Source organism: Medicago sativa, chromosome 6, assembly GCF_051527215.1.
Source record: "Medicago sativa cultivar Bolivia chromosome 6, Bolivia_mono, whole genome shotgun sequence".
NCBI classification, from domain to species: Eukaryota; Viridiplantae; Streptophyta; class Magnoliopsida; order Fabales; family Fabaceae; genus Medicago; species Medicago sativa.
Genome location: NC_140754.1, coordinates 81,267,742 through 81,289,789, shown reverse-complemented (window position 1 = coordinate 81,289,789; position 22,048 = coordinate 81,267,742). Strand labels below are relative to the sequence as shown.

Genomic DNA, 22,048 nt, shown 5'->3' with positions numbered 1-22,048 from the left:
GTGCAACTTGATAGCTGATTAGGTTTAACGTCCCAACAAACTCATCACTTAAATAGTCTACTTAGAAAAATTGAATTTGACTACTGTGTTAATTAATTCCAACAAATAAATAGAGGGGATTCAAAGAATCATATCCGCTGCTAACATTCTGCAATCAAAACAGGCAAACTTTGCTGCAAACAGATTATATTGCAAAACATTAAACCCTTATCTCTCTATTTTTTTTATTGTACGCAAATAAGTAATGTGAATTGTTTGGTTGAAACGACAATCCCTATGCAAGGTCTAGGGTTCAACCCCCGACCACCACCAAAAAAAAAAACGACAATCCATATGCATACGATACTCTACTTATCAATTTATTGTTTGATAAACGATTTGATACACTTGCCTACTCTGACCATCAACCATTAAAGCTTATAATTCTTTCTTGATTAAAGTTCTTAAACTATTTTATTACGGACATGTTGATCATGAGTAAATAACTTCCTATTCATTAGGTCTTGAGATGAATTTATTTTCATCTACTTGAACCATGTAATTATTAAATACTAGTATTTTTTATACAATTGCGCGGCAAACCTAGATTTATTCCATTATCCTTGTTCTTAATAAATTTTATATGACGACGAATGCATGAATCGACACCAAAAAACAATTGATTACTAACTGTAATTATTTGAACTCGACTTAATTAATTGTTTAATAAATAGTTATTTAAGAAGTATTAAGTTATCTCATTGTGATATTTAAAACAAGCGTTCAATGTCCCATAAGTGTAGCTCAGTTGATAGCTAACAGAGACAATGTTTGCAGGGGCCCGGGTTCGAACCCTGGATTTCCCATTTCTCCACACTTTAAAAAGGCGTGTGATCTTGCCACTAGGCTATTGAACCCTTCTCCACACTTTAAAAAAGTGTGTGATCTTGCCACTAGGCTATTGAACCCAAAAAAAAAAAAAAAAAACTAGCGTTCAACAAATCAAAGTTATTCATTCCATAAACCTTTAAATAAACACGAACTCACCGAAGAGTTATATAAAAACCTCTTGTTATTATAGTTGAAACTATATAAGCAAAGTTTATGATAAACACTAGCAAAGTTGTTTATTTTCCCAAAATTCAAATGATATGCTCATTAGAAATTGACACAATCCCCGTTGAGACGAATCTTTATAAATATAATTTTTTTGATGACAGTGTGTCATTCTTAAATGATAAATTTTTTAAATGTTTGATGATAAAAAAAACACCTTCTTAATCTCATTTGTGATGAAATGTTTGATAATTAAATATAGACCATTGGTAGATAAATTATACTAAAGAATAAACTACTGCAATTACAATGTGGACTAGTATTGTTCAACGATCATAAATTTATATTACATGATTTAGTTAACTTTAAGCTATGCTAGAAAAAAAAGTAAGCTTTCAGCTGATGTTAAGCTCAACATTCACGTCATTTTTTTGTCATGATCAAATCTTCATTTTTCATTTATTTCTAAATTTATTTTATTTTATTTTTCTTTAACATTTCACATTTATTAGATTATCAAAATAATAGTTAATGTTGTATTAAACTTTAAAAATAATAAAGAAATATAAAGAGATTGTTTTACAAAGTTGTATGTTAAAAGGAAAGAATACGCTAGGTCTTGACTCTTGAGACACTATTTATAAACATTAAATGAATACTTATATTATTTGAACACAAAATACAATACCCTAAATGAAATGTATTTTATTTTGAAAATGTTGTTTACACCACTTAAGGGTGTATGCACCTTCAAACAAAGAAAAATAGAGTGATATGTCAGTTTGATGAAGTAATAGGAGAAGAGAAATAGAAAGAAAAAATGAAGTCTTAAATAAATGTGCAAAAATAAAGAATACCTATTTATCATTGTTGTTTTTTTTTTTTTTTTTATCTCTAATAGATTTTATCTTTTACAATTTTCATACAACAAGAACAACAACCAAGCTTTTCCTTAAAAAAAGAACAGCTAAACTTTATCCCACTAAATGGACTGCTACATGACTCAAATGACACAATAATGTTTTACCATGAACTATATTTGGATCAAACTCATTAACATCAAATTCAAAAAAAAAAAAAATACATAAAAACCATAAGATAGCATATATTTTTTTTTTAGGGAAAATAACCTATATCATTTCGTTAAAAATTAAATCAGTAATACATGCTGGAATTTCATCAAAGATGTGGAAGCTAGGTAATAATGTGGCTGCCTTAGCTAACTCATGAGCAATCTCATTTGTTTGCCTCCTAATAAACTCGACATGAGAGTTTTTAAAAAGGTATTACAAAACTGGATACTTTTATCCATAATGGATCCAAATTTGGTGCTATCTCCTCTGCCTTTGTTAAAATAATCAGCTATTGTCTTCGAATCTACCTCAAAATCAACATTTGTGAGCTGAAGTTCATTGATCCACCAAATTGCATAATAAAGTCTCAAAGTTTCTCCAATGTCAACTGGACACAATGGTAAAAACCACATGGTCTTGGAGCGAACATGGTTTCCTTCTGGATCGCGAATACACATGCCTATACCTACTTTATTACTGGATGTAGAAAAAGATAGCATATTTAACATCAAATTTTGGATGTAAAAGAACCATTTCTCAAAATGAGATACAAGTAGCTAGATGGAGTAACAAGGTATATATATAGTACGATCATTCACTCTTTGTTTACTGTGTTTACACTATACAGTCAATAATGTATATATAACTCACCCCGTTGTCTCCGGAGAAATAAAATATTAATTGTCCAAACTTTGCAGTGTTTACGTGTTTTGACTATTCAGCAAAGAAGAATTTTATGATAGAATTGAAAATAAAAGGAATTGTTGAAGTGTCACTTTCCTATATATACTCTCTAACTCAACTTATAGCCAGAAACCTCATCTCTCCTTCTCTCTCCTTTCCATTTTTTGTGTGTTTATTTATGCACCACATCTCTCTCACACTCTCTCTCAAGGAAAAAAAAATCTCTCTCTCTCTCTCTCTCTCTCTCTCTCTCTCTCTCTCTCTCTCTCTCTCTCTTCATGAGTCTTTGAAGGATGTCTGTTTTATGAAGCTCATGATAAAGGGTATTGATTTTTATTTCATTATTATTAGTACTAAACCCTTCTTTAAAAAAAAAAAAAAGTTAGACCTTATAATTTCATCATCAATTTGTACCTCTATACAATATTTATTTTTGACCAAAGTACTTCTATTAATCATCTTAATTAAAATATATTCTATCTTCTTGTTTTTCTTTCTTTAAGGGTTACCAAAAAAATATATTTTTTTGAAGGGTTTTCTCTTACTATACAATATAGGAATAAATAAAGAAACATCCTCAACTTGATTGTCCTATATCTATGTTTTGTTACATATTTTAGTTCTAAATTCTCCTTTGTTTGTTTCAGGTTGAAATTAATCATTTCTAAAAATAACACACACAAAAATGCCACAGAATCAGATTCCTGATCTTTCACTTCAAATTTCTCTACCAAACAGTTCTCAAACATCAATTTGCACAACAAATGAAGTTGATGATTTAGATTCATCTTTTGATATATGGAAAAATATTAATGATGCTATTACTCATGAAGGTTTCAAATCTCACAGTGATGGTTTTTCATCTTCAATAAGAAATAGTACTCTTCAAAAAACTGATACAGAACTTTCATTATCAAATTCCAAAACAAAAACAGCTACTTTTTCTGAAGCTGAGAGTGTTTGGAAGAGAAAAAACTTTGTTAGATTAAGACCCTTCAATGGAATCCCTCTTTATAGTGATAACAATCCTTCAATAATAGAGAAAGATTCAAACTCTTCTCTATATCCTTCTTGTTCTGCTAGTTCTTCAACTTTTTCAAGGTTTAATGGAATAACTATAGAGAGTTTAAGACCTCAAAAGTTTCAATATATGAATCATCATCAACATCATCTTCTACAACATCAACAACAGCAGAAGGTGAATCAGTTTGGAAATTCTGAATTTGGAAATGGATTTGTGAGGTCAAGAATGATGATGCCAAGACAACAAAGTAATAAGAGGAACATGAGGGCTCCGAGAATGCGATGGACTAGTTCGCTTCATAATCGATTTGTTCACGCCGTTGAGCTTCTCGGCGGCCATGAAAGTATATCTCTTCTCTTGTTGAATCTCTCCCTTTTAATATGAGTATAGATCATCTGCACCAATACAATTGGATTGTTGGTCTGTATGTTTAGATTGACGGTGAATTTGACAAAATCTCAGGGTTGAATCTCTGAAGTGAAGTTTTTAAAAGAAACTGAACACTTCACTCTGATTTCATCAATCTCACCGTTAATCTAAACATACACTTTATCGATTATCGATTGTAGTGTCGTTGGATCTGAGTGTATCAAGATGTATATATGTGTGTGAGTGTGAATACTATACATATATATCTATAAAAAGTAAATTTTTGAACTCTTATGCATTTTTCTTTCTTTCAATTTTGGATGGTAGGAGCTACTCCTAAATCAGTTTTGGAGCTAATGGATGTGAAAGATCTAACACTAGCTCATGTCAAGAGTCATTTACAGGTATATAACTAATTCTTTTCTTACCCTATTTTTCTTCACATATAAAACAAAATTACAAACACACACACACACTCTCTTTATGTGTGACTGAAGTGGATTGTCCAAAGTCTACTCTATCTTCTAAGAGGCACAAGAGCCAAGGCATGCAGTGATTGAATGAGTGAGATGAACAGTTGAATCTGTTTGTTTTGATGCACAGAACCAGACAAGTTCTACTTTTCATGAGAGAGAGAAAAAAAAGTTAGAAAAAGAAAGTAAGAAAAGTAGCCATCATTTCTCAATAATAGAACCAATTACTTACCTTACCAAACATATCAACCTTATTGTTACTCCCTCCGTCCCGGAATAACTGACCTATTTTCTTAAAAAAAGTGTCCCAAAACAACTGACTCATTTCAATTTTCAATATAACTTTCATCATTTCCAATACAATATAACACTAAATAATACTACTTTTATCATTCCCAATACAATATATTCCACTTTCCCCTTTATTTATACACTTTTCTTAATCTGTGTGAAAAACCGAAGTAGGTCAATTAAACCGGGACGGAGGGAGTATTATTTAATTGAACAAACCCCTAGAGGAAAAAGAAGCATCTGATTTCATTATTTTATTACTACTTGTTTTTCTTTCTATATTTGATCTTTGGAAAAAGATTGATCAATATTGAAAACCCTTTGAAATCTTGAAAGAGAAAGAATATATCGAGCGTGATGTGATATGTATGATATGTTACTGATGTGATAAAAAGAGAAAGATAGAAGGAAATGATGTGATGAATGAATGTAAAAGAATTAGAGGCATAGACGAATCATCGTTTTTTATCTTTTCAATACACAAATATAGATTTTCTAGAATCTAGATTTTCCGTTGCAAAAAAAAAAAAAACCTCACGATGACACTCTGGATTGGATCTCAGTCATTGAGTTAAGATCGATGGATTCACATTGCACCTTAACTAAATTATTATTAAACAATCTCTACCATTAATTTAAAATCGAACGATTGAAATTGATAGCAGCATATACTAACCACACAATTTTCTCATATATTATTTATTTGTATATTTTAATCTTAATTGTCCTTCTATTGGTTTCTGCAGATGTATAGAACTGTTAAAAACACTGACAAGCCAGCAGCTTCTTCAGGTATAATTCATATTGAAATTACCAAGTTGTTTTAGTACTCCCTCCGTCCCGGAATATCTGACCCATTTTCTAAAAAAAAGTGTCCCAAAATAACTGAGTCATTTCAATTTCCAATACAACTTTCATCATTCCCAATACAATATAACTTTAATTAATACTACTTTCATCATTCTCAATATAATATATTCCACTTTCCCCTTTATTTATACATTTTTTTTTAATCTGTGTGAAAAACCAAACTGGCTCAGATAAAATGGGACGGAGGGAGTAGTATTTTACCTAATACCTAATGTATAATTTATACTAAATAATTCCTTGGTCTTTGTTCCAAAATTTGAAGTCCACTTTACTTAATTCCTGTGAAGATTCCTCTCACAAAACTTTATGACTCACTGTATTAATCCATCAATATTTAAACATTTTTTTCTTTACATATATAAAGTGAAGGATCTTACTAACAAACGCCTAATAGCATTGTTTAATAAAGCCCCAAAGAAAAAAATTATTTAGAAAATATAAGTGAAACACATGTAAAAGTCATAACTATACAATTTTAAAATGGGTCATGCTAACTTGTATCCTTAGGATACATAATAAAGATTTCATAAATAGTAAATATTTATTACAAAATATTAATTTTCAATCTCTAGCAGAATGAGTTGGCACAATTTCCTTGATAAAATTTTCACTTTAAGTTCTTTAACATGTGCCCTAAGTGCACAAATTAACAATTCCCTTAAATTTACTACTTTTAAATGCTTAAACAATGCCCTAAATACACTTGTTAACATTTTTCTAAAGTTAATTATTAAAATGTACAAACTAAGTGAACATTTATTTCAATTTCAAATTTGTCTACAATACTATAATTTTCTTAATGGTTGTATATAATGCAATGTAACAGACGGAGATGAGAATTTCATGTCCCTAACACAACCTCATGATCAAAATAAGAACTATAATGCATCTCTAGATCATGATATTGGCTACACTTCCAACATTCTATGGGCTAATTCTTCTTCAAGGTACCATTTCTTAATTTCTTGCTTTAGTATTTTTGAATATTTGAGAAATTATATATATATATATATATATATATATATATATATATATATATATATATATATATATATATATGCATGAATGCATGGTTACATCCATTCTTTTGTGAAACACAAAAGTGCTTTCTTTCTGACAACTTTAGCTTTTTTCATACAACTTCACCAATTCTGCTTTTTTAGATCAAAGTAGCTAGTGTCCTCATATGTGTGATACCCCTTTTTGGTACAAGTTCTTTAAATGTACAAAAAGATAAAAAAAAAAAAATTATTAACCTAGATGAATTCTTAGTGGTTTTGTGCAAATGAACATATGTTAAGAGAAAAATATATAAAGACCTAACGATTGTTGTATACTTTCTATGGTTAACTTACTCAATTTTAGCACAACAGATTTTCCTCTCTATATTAACTTGTTTACTTTTTTACCTTTTTTACAATTGAAGGGAGTCATTTTTTTCCTCTCTATTATATGTAGTGTCTTAATATCTAGTTTAACTAAAGGTGTTAATTGAAGTTTGTAAAAAAACTCATAGACATGCCTAGATAATTTTTTTAAGCCAAAATATAATTTGTACAAAATGTACAACTATAAAAATAAATTATGAAATGGATGAGATGCTTCACCCAGACAATATACTAATTTGAAATTATTTGAAAAACCAAACAAAAAACACCTTCATGCAATAAATCAATACCAAGATCTCCATTGATATGATTCGAACTTATCTCTTGAGGTTATAAAGTTAAAACTCCTATCACCATACAGACACCTCATAGAGAATATGAATTATTCAAAATCTATTACATTCTATGAAGCATGTGTACGGACACGGATACGGACATCGAGCACGACACAAATACTGACACGTCGACACCTTAATAATTTAAGAAAACCATATAATTCAATGTAATAATATGTGTCGGTGTCGTTAGATACCTAATTCAAGAAGTATTTGTGCTTCATGTAATAGGACATTGCATTACATTGATCTAAAACATGTGTCTTGGTCTTTGGGATTACAATATGGATAACATACAATAAGATATCCTATTTTTTGGAAATAACATTAACATTAAGAAATAGTGACATTTAAAGACATTAGTGTTGAAGTATAAAGTAAAAATCACACAGATTCATACCTTTATAGGTTCCCTAAATCCTAGTAATAATTTTGATTCATAATTGAGTTGGCTTAATGTCAGTTTTGACTATCACATGCAAATAAAATGTACTCAGTCTTCACGTTATTTTTCTGCAATAGGGTTCCTTGCAAGTCAGAAAGACAGGTAGTAATCTTCAATTTACTGTCTCTTTTTCGTACACCTTTACTAGCTAGTGTGTGTTTTCATAAATTCAGATTAGTACAGAAAATAAAAGATAAAATAGGTGTGGAGTAAAGATTATTTATGCCTTTAGGTAGAGAAAATTTTTAAAATGAAAATTTATTATTAAGTGCATGTAAAAAACAGTAAGATATTCATTGATATATTTTTTATACTACTTTTTTTTTAACTGAAATTTATGAGTAAATTTATTGAGTTAATATGAATAGTTTTTAAAATATTAGGGACCATAACTATATATTTCAAAATTTGTTTAAAATACTATAAAGCCAACATTGGGTGAGAATGTGTTTTTTAAAGATATATATATATATATATATATATATATATATATATATATATATATATATATAAGAGTTAATCTTGATTATATTAGGGATAGTTTTTTAATCTGTTTTAGAAAAATAAGAGAGTTTTTTTTTTGAAGGACAAAAAATAAGAGAATTAATAATTCATTTTGATTCATCAATTCTATACCTACCTATTGTTTTAAAATATGTTCATATATAGGTCCAGTTGTATTGGATTTGACTTGTTGAACTTGACCGAATTCTTGATTTAAGCCTAAATTTAACCTAACTATGGTCTTTGGACTAGGACTCAACGAACTCAACATCTATATAAATAAAAATGCATAAATTTTTATCTTACATAGTTAAGAAATAAATTTTTTAAAAGTAAAATGCAAAACTAAGAGATGGTTTATTAATAGGTCAATCTAACAAGGATCTCTCAAAAATAGTTTAAAGATGGGATTTTTCCCATTTTTATAGTAGTAAATAAATCTTATAATAATAAATTATAAAAAAGAATATTTTATTAAAACTTATCAAAGATAAAAGGGTTCACCATTGAATCATATTCATATTAGACAACCTTTATAATATGCATTTGTAAACAAAATATAGAATAATTAAGGTATCACTTTCTTAAAAGGATTAAGGTAACATACTAGTTAGTCATCTTGACCCTTTTTGAGTTTTGCGTTTTTACACAGAAACAATGTTAATAAAATCATGTTGCTAAAAATATTAAGATAACATATGAATATATGGTTTATCTAATATAAACTTTCTAAAAATAGACCTTTATCATTTTTATCAAATAGTAAATTTTAAAACAATAAAAGAAAGAAATGTAATATTAGAGATTGATGAAAGAAAAAGAATTGAGAAACCAGTACACACTTTCTTCTGCACACACTCCAAAAACCAGCTCACACTCTCCCCCTGCCTACCCAACCTACAAACAAATATCATTCAACCACACTTAAGATAGATAAGAGTGATTGTATACATTCAGAGTCCGTTTGGTGCACATGATAGGATAAAGACAAGATATGATAAAGAACTGGATAACGACAGGATATGATAGTAACAAGATAAACACTTATCATATCCTATGTTTGGTTAACACATGATAACAAAGATGATAGCATTATTTAATCCTATCATGTGTTTGGTGCACACTTGATATTGTAAAACAAATACATATATTTAAAAAAATATATAACTTTCATATTTTTAATTGACATTAAAACAAATAATAAGTAATCTATCAAAAAAAGAAAATTATAAGTGATGAAATATATTTTTTAAAAAAGTAATCGAAATAACAAGTAACCAAATAAAAATTTGTAAAAAAAAAAAATAGTAAGTATTGAAATAAATAACTAAATTTTCATCTCGTAAAAAAAGTAACTAAATTTCATATTTTCATATTTTTTAAAAAAATTGTCACATAGAAATAAAAAAAAAAAAACGGAAGCACACGGGAAATGGGAAAACAATGAAATAGTTGCAAAGAATGGATGGAAGCACATCGAAATTTGGAAAAACAAACATATGAGTAAAAATTGATTTGGAAAAACAATTTTGAGTAAGGAATCATGGATTGTATACGATTGGATAATAACCCATCAATTGAAAAACAAAGAACTGACATGGATTACGCAAACAAAGAGTTGGGAAAAAATTGGAATGGTTATGAAGAATGGAAGCACACACATGGTAGATATGTAGAGAATGGAGTCCATAGAGTAATTGTAGAGAATAAAGTCAATAGATTTGTGATTTGGTGGGAGTCGAAGGAGGGTGAAGGGTGGGAATAGAAAGCACTTGATAGGATAGGATTAGTAATGGGTTAAATTTATCCTATCCTGTTGGTGCATCAAACAACATATATAGATGGGATATGATAGTTTTATCATATCCTGTCTCTTTATTCTGCGCACCAAACGGACCCTCAAAGATAGAAGCAAAGATAGAATGTGTGTGTCTAAAATGGACCATCATACATATATTAGACTGAACTTAATTACTTAAAGCCGATGTAGACATTCAAAGATTTACATATTAATCTGATAGTAAAATAAAAGCACACTTTAATTCTCTCAAAAAAAAAAGCACACTTTAATGATTGTTTTATATTTTAATATACCAAGTTTAAATTTAAACTGTTTGATTTTGATCAAACGATTACTGATGACCACTGCGTAAATACAGTAAAATATTGATCATAGGGAAACGTGGTCCATTAATAATACAGGTTTGGAGTCCATTTTTAAGATTGAACCTTTATGTTGTTTAAAAAACAAACAAAATTCAACATTTATGCTCTCTACAAATTTCATCTCCTCTAGGAATGGCATTGGGAACAATGCATCCACTCCTAAGTGACCAAATTGCCTAAACAAGTGTCATATAGACATATCTTCCTCCCTTTTTACCTCTCTCAATTGTTGTTAACCACCTAAACTGAACAAAGAGATCATATAGGCTAAGGATGACAAAAGAACCCGCACCCGTGGATATATGCGGATAAAATTCGCCACAAACATGTGGTGGATACATTGATAGATATTCATGGATAAAATAAACAGATATTTTAACTACCCGTTATTTAATGGATACAGATGTAGATTTGATGGTATCTAACGGGACAAACATGAATATCATACTATCCGCGCTAATGTATATCCATTTACATATCTAGTATAGACATAGTGTAACATCCCAAACTGCTTTAAGGATTGTCGACTGACCCCACAAACCAACACAAGTCTTTTCAGCGTGTTTTGTCCTCACTCGCACGCTTACCGGGAAACTTCTCAGTAGGTCACCCGTCCCAAAATTTCTGCAAGTCAAGCACGCTTAACTGTGAAGTTCTTGTGGAATGAGCTACCAAAAAGAAGATGATCTTGTTTATATTGGTAGTACCAAACAATTCTTATAAGTCTTCCTTCAACCATGCAGTCCCGTACCTGCACGGCCTCAGGATCTCTCTCATTTCGATGTGATTCAGTTTTGCCAAGAAACATGCTAGGAGCCGGACCACTCCCCGCCCTCATCAGCCTCGGGCGTTACATGCCCACCAAGCGGAGGTGTTACACATAGCTATGACCATAATCCTCAAATAAAGGAGTGCCAAGGTCCGAATGGCCTACACTACTCCCATATTTAGAAATCAACAACTCCTTCCAAAGGTTTCATATTATCAGTCAGCAAATGACACTTCCACTTTGCTAACATGCTATGTTACTCTTGCTATAATATTTTATTGTTACAGAAAATGGTAGGAGAGTAGGAGTTCACTTTAGTATATTTTTAGGCAATAATAATAGAGCAAGACAAACTTATTCATGGTCGTCTCTAATATTTTGGATGTTATATGTGAACTAAAATATAATGTCCTATTGATTATTTGAATAATTTTATTTTATGTGTTTCAACTTCAGAATCATTAATAACTCGTTCATATTCAAGGTTCTTTAAAAATTAGTTTTGATAGAAATTAGAGAAAAACTATATATACTTTGTGAAATAGTATTACCAATAAAATTTTAAAAACTTCAATTTGGAAAAACATCTTTCAGTTGTAGATGCAGCAATAACATAGATAGTTAATATTATTCTTTAAGTCATGCATGTATTAGGGAAATAATTGAGGTTAAACAGTTATTTTGGTCTTTAAATATGTTAAGTAGTGCCATTATAGTCCTCAAATATATTGAGATCAGAAACCATCCATGAATGTGCCTTCTATTATTAATTTCATTGACGAAACTCACTAACAAAATACACATTCAAATATGTTTTTGTAATTTATATACATTTAAAGATTATCGTCACTCAAGGATCAAAATGATTATTTACTCAATAATTAAATATCAAATTACTAAGCGAGTTGAGTTCTATTGGGAAAAATTTAAGTCCTACATGGACAAAATAGGACTTTTGGCAAGAGTGTATAATGTGGCACCCCTCACCTTACAAGACGGTTTTGTAAGTTTGGGTTATGCACGATTTAAAAATTTAATATGGTATTAGAGCATATCGATTGTGTCACCCACCATTTATATGCACGCTTCAAACCCAATAACGTTGGAAGTGAAGGGGTGTATCGGAAAAAACCATTAGGACTTGCACACACGCTAGACATGATTAGGCTCACCACTAAACTCATTACAAAATAAAATAAGAAATTATAGTGCTTAGTAAACATTAGAATAAGAAAAAAATAGTCCCCGTGAACCTAGCTCAATTGGTAGAGATAATGAATAATATATGTAGGGGCCGAGGTTCGAACTCCGGACACCCCACTTCTCCACATTTAAAATGTGTGATCTTCAACCACTAGGTTACTTGGCAAAAACAAAAAACAAAATAAGATAAAATAGAATACACGTAGTTGTTTGTTTTCTGTAATAAAATCTCATATGGTAAAATGATGTATGTACATTTGATAGGGTGAGAGAAGTGGGGTCTCTAAAGCTCATTACATATTAAATCCTTAATAATACAAAAATATTTAACTAAACATAGTATTGGTGTTCCTTGAAAATTAGGACTCACACACCCTAAATATGATTAGGGTTGCCACTAAACTCATTACAACATGAAAGAAGAAATTATAGTGCTTATAGTAAAGATATTAGAATAAGATAATATTGAATACACATAGTTGTTTGTTTTTCATTAGTGCAACTCAGATGATAAAATGATGTATATAATTTGATATGTTGAAACGCGAGTTCGAATCTATAATTTCTCACCTCTCTATACTTAGTGTGCGTGAGTTCTACTGTAAATCTCTTTGAAACAACAAAATAAAAGAAAATAAAAAACGTGTTTCTAATGTAAATGATTGCATTTTTGGTATGTTTCTAGAAGGTAGTCTTTGTGTTTGTGTTTTTTTGTGTGTGTTCAATATAAACCTCTAAAAAATAGTTTAATGATGACCTTTACCATTTTTAATAAAAAAAAGAATTTTATAATAATAAAAAATAAAGAATAAAGAAATATTTTATTAAACTTTAGTAAAAATGGTAGGGTTCATCTTTGGATCAAGCCCATATTTGACAACCCCTTATTTTCTATAAGTAGCTTAAGAATCATAGTGAAATGTGTTTGTAAAAAAGGCTGAAATCCACATTCTGATTTTATTCATTACTGAAAATTGTTTATATACAAGAGGATAACAAACTCATCCTAATATAGGCCAAATACAACTTCTAGTCTTTTAAGTTTGATATTTTTAACAAGTTAGTTTTTTAAGTATTATTTGTGACTAGTTTTCTATAGCTAAACTGTGATATGTTCAATAATGGTAGACTTTTCAAGACTATATTGGAGAATATGCATGTCAATTTTTAGCCCATACTCATAATTTATTCTTGTTCTCATTTCACTCAAATTGAATTGAATTCCCACGTTAACTATATTATTCTTTTGGTTATACATCAGCAGTTATAAGTTCAAGGAAAGTGGTACAGGCTTATAAATATCATTTTTATGTTACAAGCTTATAAAAGTCATTCTCATATGTTACTTATCTGTCAAAAAAATTGGTAGCATTACTTTTAATTTTATAGAAGATATTAGAAGTTACATATGACAATGACATATGATGGGTCACATTTGTTAACATGATCTTTGTTCCCTGATATTAATGACTGGCAGTAATGGAACATGGACACAAGGTAGTTCTGGAAATCATTTTGAGGAACTTAGCACACAAGAAATCCTATCAACTCACCACATTGGAAAGCTTCCTCAGGTATAAACCCTAATCCTCACTTATTCTATACTAAAAATAGCTAGGAAATGTAATTAATTTGTCAAATAAATGCATGCCTTCAAAAATAAAAACATATTGACCTTTTAAAAAAGATAATTTCAAATTTGGACATTTGAGATTTACTTGGTACAACATATTAATATAAAGTAAGTCAGTACATCCTCAAGGTCTCGATTCTTCCTAATGCTAATTTGAGTGAGTTAGTTTAGCTTTTACCAACAAAAATAATAATAATATAGCAAGTCAGTTCATCATTAGATCAGGACCATGTTAGAGAGATAGGCTCCCACATGAATTAATCTTTAGATATTGCAAAATATTGGACATTCTAATATAAACCTAAAAAACAGTCTAAAGTGAACCTTTACTATTTTTAGTAAATTTAAAAATGGGCAAATGATGTAAAATTTTATTAAAAATGACAAGGTCTAACTTTAGACCATTTTTTTAGGTTCATACTTATTCGGAGAAATAATGATTTTTCAACATCAAAATTTTAACGTCAAATATGGTTGTATCCTTTGACTTTGGTGTGTTTATTTGAAAATAATATATGTTGTAGAAGATGAAAAGTAAATGAAAGATTTCGATATAAAATATACCATATCATATATGATGTTTGTATTTTGATGTTCACGAAATGACACAACTGTTTACTTGTGCAGGGAAGCAGTTGTATACAATCAAGAAGTTCCAAGGATCAAAACATAGACTGCCCGAATCCAAACTTGGAGTTCACCTTAGGGAGATAAAATTAATTTTAGTTATTTACATGATTCATGGATCTCTCTACTAGCCATAGAAAAAAAAAATAGTGCACAGATATATATAAATAGCTAGTTAGGTAATGCTTTTGTGAAGACGAAGATGTCACTTTCAACACATCCAAGAAACTTTGTATATGTTTTTTTTAGCCAAAGATTATTAGTTGGTGATATATAAAGTTTTATTGTTAAAAGTAAAAGTTGAAAAAAGAAGGAATCAAATGTATTATAATGCTTTTGTTAATTGTGTCCTTTATTTACATTTTTCTTCATTTTCCCTAGGTTCCTACTGATTTGTCCATATATGTATAACTTTTGTGACTCATGATCTTCATTAAGACCGTTGATGGTTCGGTTCAGGAAAAAAACTAAATTGAACCCGACTTAATTTTTACAATAGTTTGGTAATCGAATCGTTAATGGTTTGTTCTGAATTGAACGAAACTGATATAGAGGTCAACCTATTGGTCTTGTGTGTTTGAACGGATTTGTTCTACCTTTATAAAAAATCAAATTGTGCTTTTTTGAACTGAATTGATTATTTGCGAATCAAACTGTATCAAATTGGTATTATTAACTAACAAATAGGATTGTTGAAGAAAAACAAAAAACCAAACCAAATAAAGCCCTATGACTGTTTATAAATATGAGAAATTGAATCGATCCACTGATGACCTAAAAGAACTGAATTGTGATATAAAGTTCTCGAATTGAACTCAACCGAAACTTATTCATTTTAGATCGTGGACTTTTAGTAACAGTTCAATTTTTCAGTGCAATTTTTTTATTAGCCATCCTAATCATCATTATGCTTGAATGATTTTTGTATGAAAATCTCTATATAGTATCGATATTGTTAATGGAAGACGTGTTTGTTGTGCGAACATATGTTGGTGTCGGATATTAACACGGACACATATAGGATTACATTTAATTAATTAATTTTTTAAAATTATTCGTATAGATGTGATTGTGTGAATGTTTCATAGATGAAAACATGAAATATTGTGTGTGGATTATTCTATTCCTAATTGATTAATTTACGCTTTACTTGTGCACAAGGGATATCTAGAAAGCAGTGATGGGTGTGAAAGATATGAAGAATATATTTGTTTGATAAGTAAAACAGCATCTTTTGACAAAATCATTCATGTGAAAAGCAGATATTAATTGTGCTTAAAATGTCAAGATATATATGGTTTGAAATTATCCACGCTGCCTTACCCAGTGATTAGCATGTTGATGTTGTGATTGTGGGTTGCATAATGCCCTACTAATAATGGATACCTTTTAGTTGATTTAAGATATGCTTATTCCACTGACTTGATGTTTGATGGAAAAATCAGTTCCAACAGCTGTAACATTAAGTGAAGCATATATATATATATATATATATATATATATATATATATATATATATATATATATATATATATATATATATATATATATATATATATATATATATTCGACACATGTGGCTACATTAAATTAACTAGTAATTTTAATTGAATATTCACGACCAATTGAGATGTTTTGCTTAATAGCATGTAGAGTTTATTACAACACATTTCATTTCTAGAGTTTATTACAATGGGAGATGTCACCTTAATTTGGATTGACATTTGTAGATTAACACATTTCATTGAAGGCTTGTCCGACATCGAACATCGACACATGTGATGTTCATACATCAAATTAACAAGCAATTTAAATTGAGTTCATGGCCCCAATTAAGATGTTTTTACCTGCTTCACCTTGACTTGGGGGTTGACATTTGTATGCGTGTGTTTGGTTCTACGGTGGCGAGAATTGAGTTTGATAGACATGCATCAACGATTTACATATCTCGTTTAGTCTATAAGGCTTTGACTGGCGTATCAGAGATCTAAGCAATTCTTTTTGAGGGATACGTGTTGAGTCATCAGATGTAAGAGAGACATTGTCATCAATAGATGCATCACAGTTCACATTATTAACAGATTTAAATCTCCTGATACGACAACTAAAAAGAAATGAAGGGAATACAGTTTTGTACTTCATCTGCCCCAAATTATATGGCATTCTAGTAAAATATGTTTGTCCCAAATTATTTGTCATTTTATAATATCAATGAAGCATTAATGCTTATTTTTCTATAATATCATTTACTTATTTCCCCCTCAGTTCCTAAATGCATGTCGTAATTTTACAATATGCATTATTCACATAACTTACTTTGATCATATTTTTTAACTAATATATAAATACAAATGGTAGGATGTAAAACGTTGTTCAATTTATCTCACCTAATATTTTCAAAATATTAACTTTTTATAATTTTTTAATATAGATAATTAAAGATATCAATGACAATGTTGTGTATTGGCATGTGTGTGGTGGTTTATTGCAACATGTATTTAGGAACGGAGAGTACTTTATCTTGTTCCAAATTTTTTTATTTATATTTTCTATACCTTTAAAAGGGAATAATTTAAACGTAAAAAAAGGAATATTTTGTAATAGTAACTTATAATTTTTTTTATACAACATTAATTACTTTTTTTAATTTATGTAAAATTGTTAAAATGATATATAATTTAAGACAGGCAGAGTATTTCATATGAAAAAAAAAATTATTTAAAAAAAGGAACTTAAAAAATTGGATATTGAAGCTAAAAGTAAACACACTTGAAGATACGAAAGAGACGCGTGTGACTTGGCCGTCACCTTAAATTCATAACGTATATAATTGAACTACCAATGCATGCAGTGGGACAATTGAGTCATTAATTATGATCACATATCAGGAAACATTTTAGTTGATTAACTGGTCCATATGATTATTAAATCTGGCTCCATATTATTTTATTTGATGGTTCTTTCTTGCTTTCAAGTTTCACAGGTCAAATACTCATGATTATAAATATTACTAAAACTAGTTAGGACACCATGTCAAATACGAGCTATAATTTCTTCATATTTGAAGGGAGGAATATTATGTTGTATGGAGTTTCAGTTAAATTTAAACATTGGATAAAACGGTAGAGATTGAACAACAAATAAGTGGAAAAAGGTACTTATACTTAATCCTTAAAGTTTTTGATAAAGATGTTGTACCATTCTCACTTGTGTAAATGTTCTTTCTACAATGTGTCAATTTACACCGGTGTCGACTCATTCAGAAGGTCCAGATCATGAATATGAAGACTGTGACACTTAATAGAGAACTGCTAAATATAATTATCAAATGTATGCAAAAGTAGATGTTGAAGAACATATTAGTGAGGTGACTCATATATCTAATGTCTTAAGACTTTAGATGATATTAATTTCACTTGTATGGTTAGTGTTAACCAAGTGTGATGAAACAACGTAGGCTCCCACAGAAGGCTCAATATTATGATGATTTTTGTTAGTTTTTGAGTGTCATTTGTTGTTTTTTACCTTAAATTTTTGTTTTTGAATGCCATTTGCTTTCATACAATTTTTTTAATAAACCTATGTTATTTCAAATTCCTCTTTTGTTCTTTGGTGAGGTTTAACAATGAAAAAATGTAGATGTTTTTTTGAGTTGACAAAATACACATTTTTTACCATGTTGTGTCTCTGACCTTATTAAGCTACCTCCCCAGATCAAATACATAGAGAATCCCACATTTATGAGAGAGATATATTAATGTGTCATGTAAGTGGTGTTCCCACACGCGATGTTGTATTGAAGTTTCAATTACATTATGTTTTGCATACTTTTAATTCATTGTACTCATCATTGACATGTGCAATAAGAGTCGACGATCTAATTTCTTATATAGTTTATGTATAAATGTAGACAGGTCAAAATAGGGACCCAAAAAATGTTGACGGTTTCGTAATCCACTCCATTATATGCTTCCGACAACCCCCACATACTTGGGGAGGGATTAGGAAGTTATGAAATATAAAAGGTTTAGACATCAAATCTTAAGAGGTTTCTTAAGCGATTGGTTGGACTTTGGATAGACCCCTATATACTCGTATTTATGTTTGGGTTGTGAGTTGGGTACTCATTATACTTTTCTTACTATCATCTAAAATTTTCATTTTGCTGTTAATAAAAAAAAAAACTCAAATTCTACCACACTATTTATAAGTGCAAAGATAATTAACAAAATTTTTATTAGTTGCCATTTTTTGTGATTAAGTGATTAACAATAAAATATGATAACAAAAAAATAATTATCATGTTTTTTTTGGTTGCCGGGGTTTAAATCCGGACCTTGTATATATTATGTCCCTACCAACTAAGTTAAGCTCACGATGAAAAAAATAACTATCACAAAAACTATATATACGTGAACGGGTTAATTTTATTTATTAAACTTAAGTTGGCATTTAACTTGCACCACCAAACATATTGGTCCAACTTGAACCACTAAAATTACCCCCTACAGCAGGTATTTATCAGGTAAAAAGGTACAGGTTGCAGGCAGGTTACATTAGATCTGTAAATACAGTTGTAATTCCATCATTCAATAATTTAATAAAAATAATTTAAAAAACACCTGGTGTTTTCAATTGGTCCGTGTTTTCAAACCTGTGTCTTCTACAATCCTTGACCTTTTTCCCCAAAAATTAAAAGTTGAGTTCTTATCCTGGGCCGTGTAGTATTTCTAGTAATAATGATAAAAATTTATTCATCAATTTTACTTCCAATCAATTTTTTGTATTTCAATTGCAAGCAAAGCGTAAGATGACTGGTGTCTCGCACGGGAGGAAACTGAAGCTTTCTGCCTTGTCACTTCCGTTGTCGGTAGAAGATAACCCTTGGTTCTGGGAACCAGTGGATAGATCCGGTTTAAGTCCCCTCCTTCTAACTGGGTACGACAGCATCTCCCACGAGTTAGTGTGTGCTATGGCTGAGAGATGGAGGAGACCAACATCTCCAATCAGGACGTGTGCTGGTACTCCGGATGGATCATGGCCGACAAACAAAAGATGGTGTGTCACTTGCCGGAGCGGGTTCTAAGGCAGTACGACTATGTTCAGACCATTCCCCGACCTCCTACAATGATCCTGCCTCTTGCCCAAGCAGTTGTGGCTGCTGCCTTCTTGGAGTTTGCTCTGCATGTCGTTAGCCAGAAGCAGAGTGGTGAGCCGGTCCCGGACGACGAGCCTTGGAAGCATTTAGATATGTACATTAAATGGTTCTACAGTGTATCCCATCCTCTTATCGTCTCCCCTGCTCCCATTTCTGAGTATGTGGTTCCCAGATTTGTCTACCAGGAGATTCTTGTTGAGCAGGAGTGCGCCATCCTCCCGATCCATTACAGGTCATCAGCAGCATGAAAGCCAGAGTGGAGCATGCGATGGAGATTCTAGAGGTGGTTTCAAATCCACTCTTTTTCAGCATTTTGGAGGGCCTCCGGACCGAGTATAGCGTGTTTGACCATGAGCCGGTTCCACGGAAGAGGAGTAGGAGTAGGAGTTGTAGTCCACAAGAGCAGCAGTAGTGTCTTATTTTAGTACTTTTTTTTTATAGTTGTAGTATTTTTATGACATTTTGGTTGTAATATATTTACATTTGCTCGTTTGCGCTTATTTATAACATGATCTTATTCATGACTTTTTAGTTATTTTTCATTAATATTGCGTATAAAAATTATGAATGAATGAATGCATGATTTAATGAATTGGTGAATGAATGTTCTTTAAATTGTGAGTTTTGGTTGAATGAACGAAAGAACTTGGGAAAACAGAGAACAAGGCACTACAGCATGTTCTGGTAAGAGCACAGAAGCTTGCGTGAGTTAACTAACACTCAGTTTAATACTAGCGTGACTTAAGTCACACAGCTTTTTGCACTAGCGTAACTTAACTTACGTAGTGGTAAAATTATCTTTTCAGTTGGGAATGAGGAAAAACTGTTCGGTAAAGAGCAGAATTCAAAAAAAATAAAATCTGGTGTAACATAGTGCAGGTGGGTCTTTGCAAAGTACCAACCTGCTGCAAAGTTAAGAAACTATAAATCTAAGCCATTGCATTATCTTAATAATAAGAATTCTGCTCTTCCCCCAGTACATTTTGCTCGTGTTCTGCAGCCATGCCAAAAATGCCCTTGCGTTAGTTAACTAACGCAAGTGTTAAATACTGTGTTACTTAACTAACGCTACATGCTGTCTTAAACAAGGCAGAACACTTCATTTCCTCATTTCTCATCTAAAATGTCAAAAACCTCTCTCAAATCACCCAAAACCAAAATTCCTTCAAGTTCAAATCAAATAACACTCCAACAACAAGTAGGTTTTCATAATCAAACATCATTAACCTTTTATGTTTATATCTAATATTTTTTCTCTTAAATTAGAAATTTTTTAGATTTAGGGTTTATTTAAATTTATTTTTTTGGCAAGAAATCATACAATGTTTACATGAAAATGACTTGTGTTGCATAAATGTTTAGATGTTTGCATAGTTTTGAGATTTTTTTAGATATTTTTTTTTATAGATTTAGTGTTTGTTTAAATTTTGATTTTGCTTGCAAGAAATGATACAATGTTACATGTAAATGACTTATGTTGCTTAATTGTGGTTAGATGTTTGCATGTTAACGTTGCAGTTATGAGTTTTAGGGTTTATGTATAATTTGCACTCCAAGTGTTTGATGAAATGTTTGAATGAGTTTTTCATTGATTGTTTTTAATTTCTTATCGTGTAGATTTGAAGCAATGGCCAAGTGGATCGACGTTCATGCACAATTCAACGGCGGAGAACCTCATAGGTTGAAGGTTCGGTGCCTTGGTGTAACGTTAAGAGGTTTCAAGGATGAACTGGATGAATTCAACCAAGGAGTCAACCCCGAAGACACAAGGAGGGTGCAAACCGTTCGGTATAAACGTCCAACGCTCGACGGGGGGAGAGTATCATTCACTTGGGTGGAGTTAAAGAACGACGAATACATGACGAGCATGTTTTGGGAGCACATAATGTTCCAGTGGATCGATATGCGGGTAACGTTACTGAGATCAACTGAAGATATCATCAAGAGTCTGATACCGCCAGAAGATCGTGATTAGGTAGGAAATGCACCTTCAAACTACAA

General features: G+C 30.7%; 2 protein-coding genes across 2 annotated transcripts; both read left to right on the top strand.

The window, feature by feature from the left end:
- Window positions 1-2,921: 2,921 nt before the first annotated feature.
- Window positions 2,922-15,232, top strand: LOC146917319 (putative transcription factor KAN4). The gene is made up of 7 exons (XM_085719112.1): window positions 2,922-3,115; window positions 3,440-4,159; window positions 4,513-4,589; window positions 5,696-5,741; window positions 6,646-6,766; window positions 14,107-14,203; window positions 14,890-15,232. Exons 2-7 carry the CDS (start codon window positions 3,478-3,480, stop codon window positions 14,974-14,976), a joined length of 1,110 nt encoding a protein of 369 aa, XP_085575238.1. The 5' UTR covers window positions 2,922-3,115; window positions 3,440-3,477; the 3' UTR covers window positions 14,977-15,232.
- Window positions 15,233-19,872: 4,640 nt separating this feature from the next.
- LOC146917318 (uncharacterized) lies at window positions 19,873-20,295 on the top strand. The gene has a single exon (XM_085721868.1). The coding sequence runs from the start codon at window positions 19,873-19,875 to the stop codon at window positions 20,293-20,295; it is 423 nt and encodes a 140-aa protein (XP_085577994.1).
- Window positions 20,296-22,048: the final 1,753 nt, after the last annotated feature.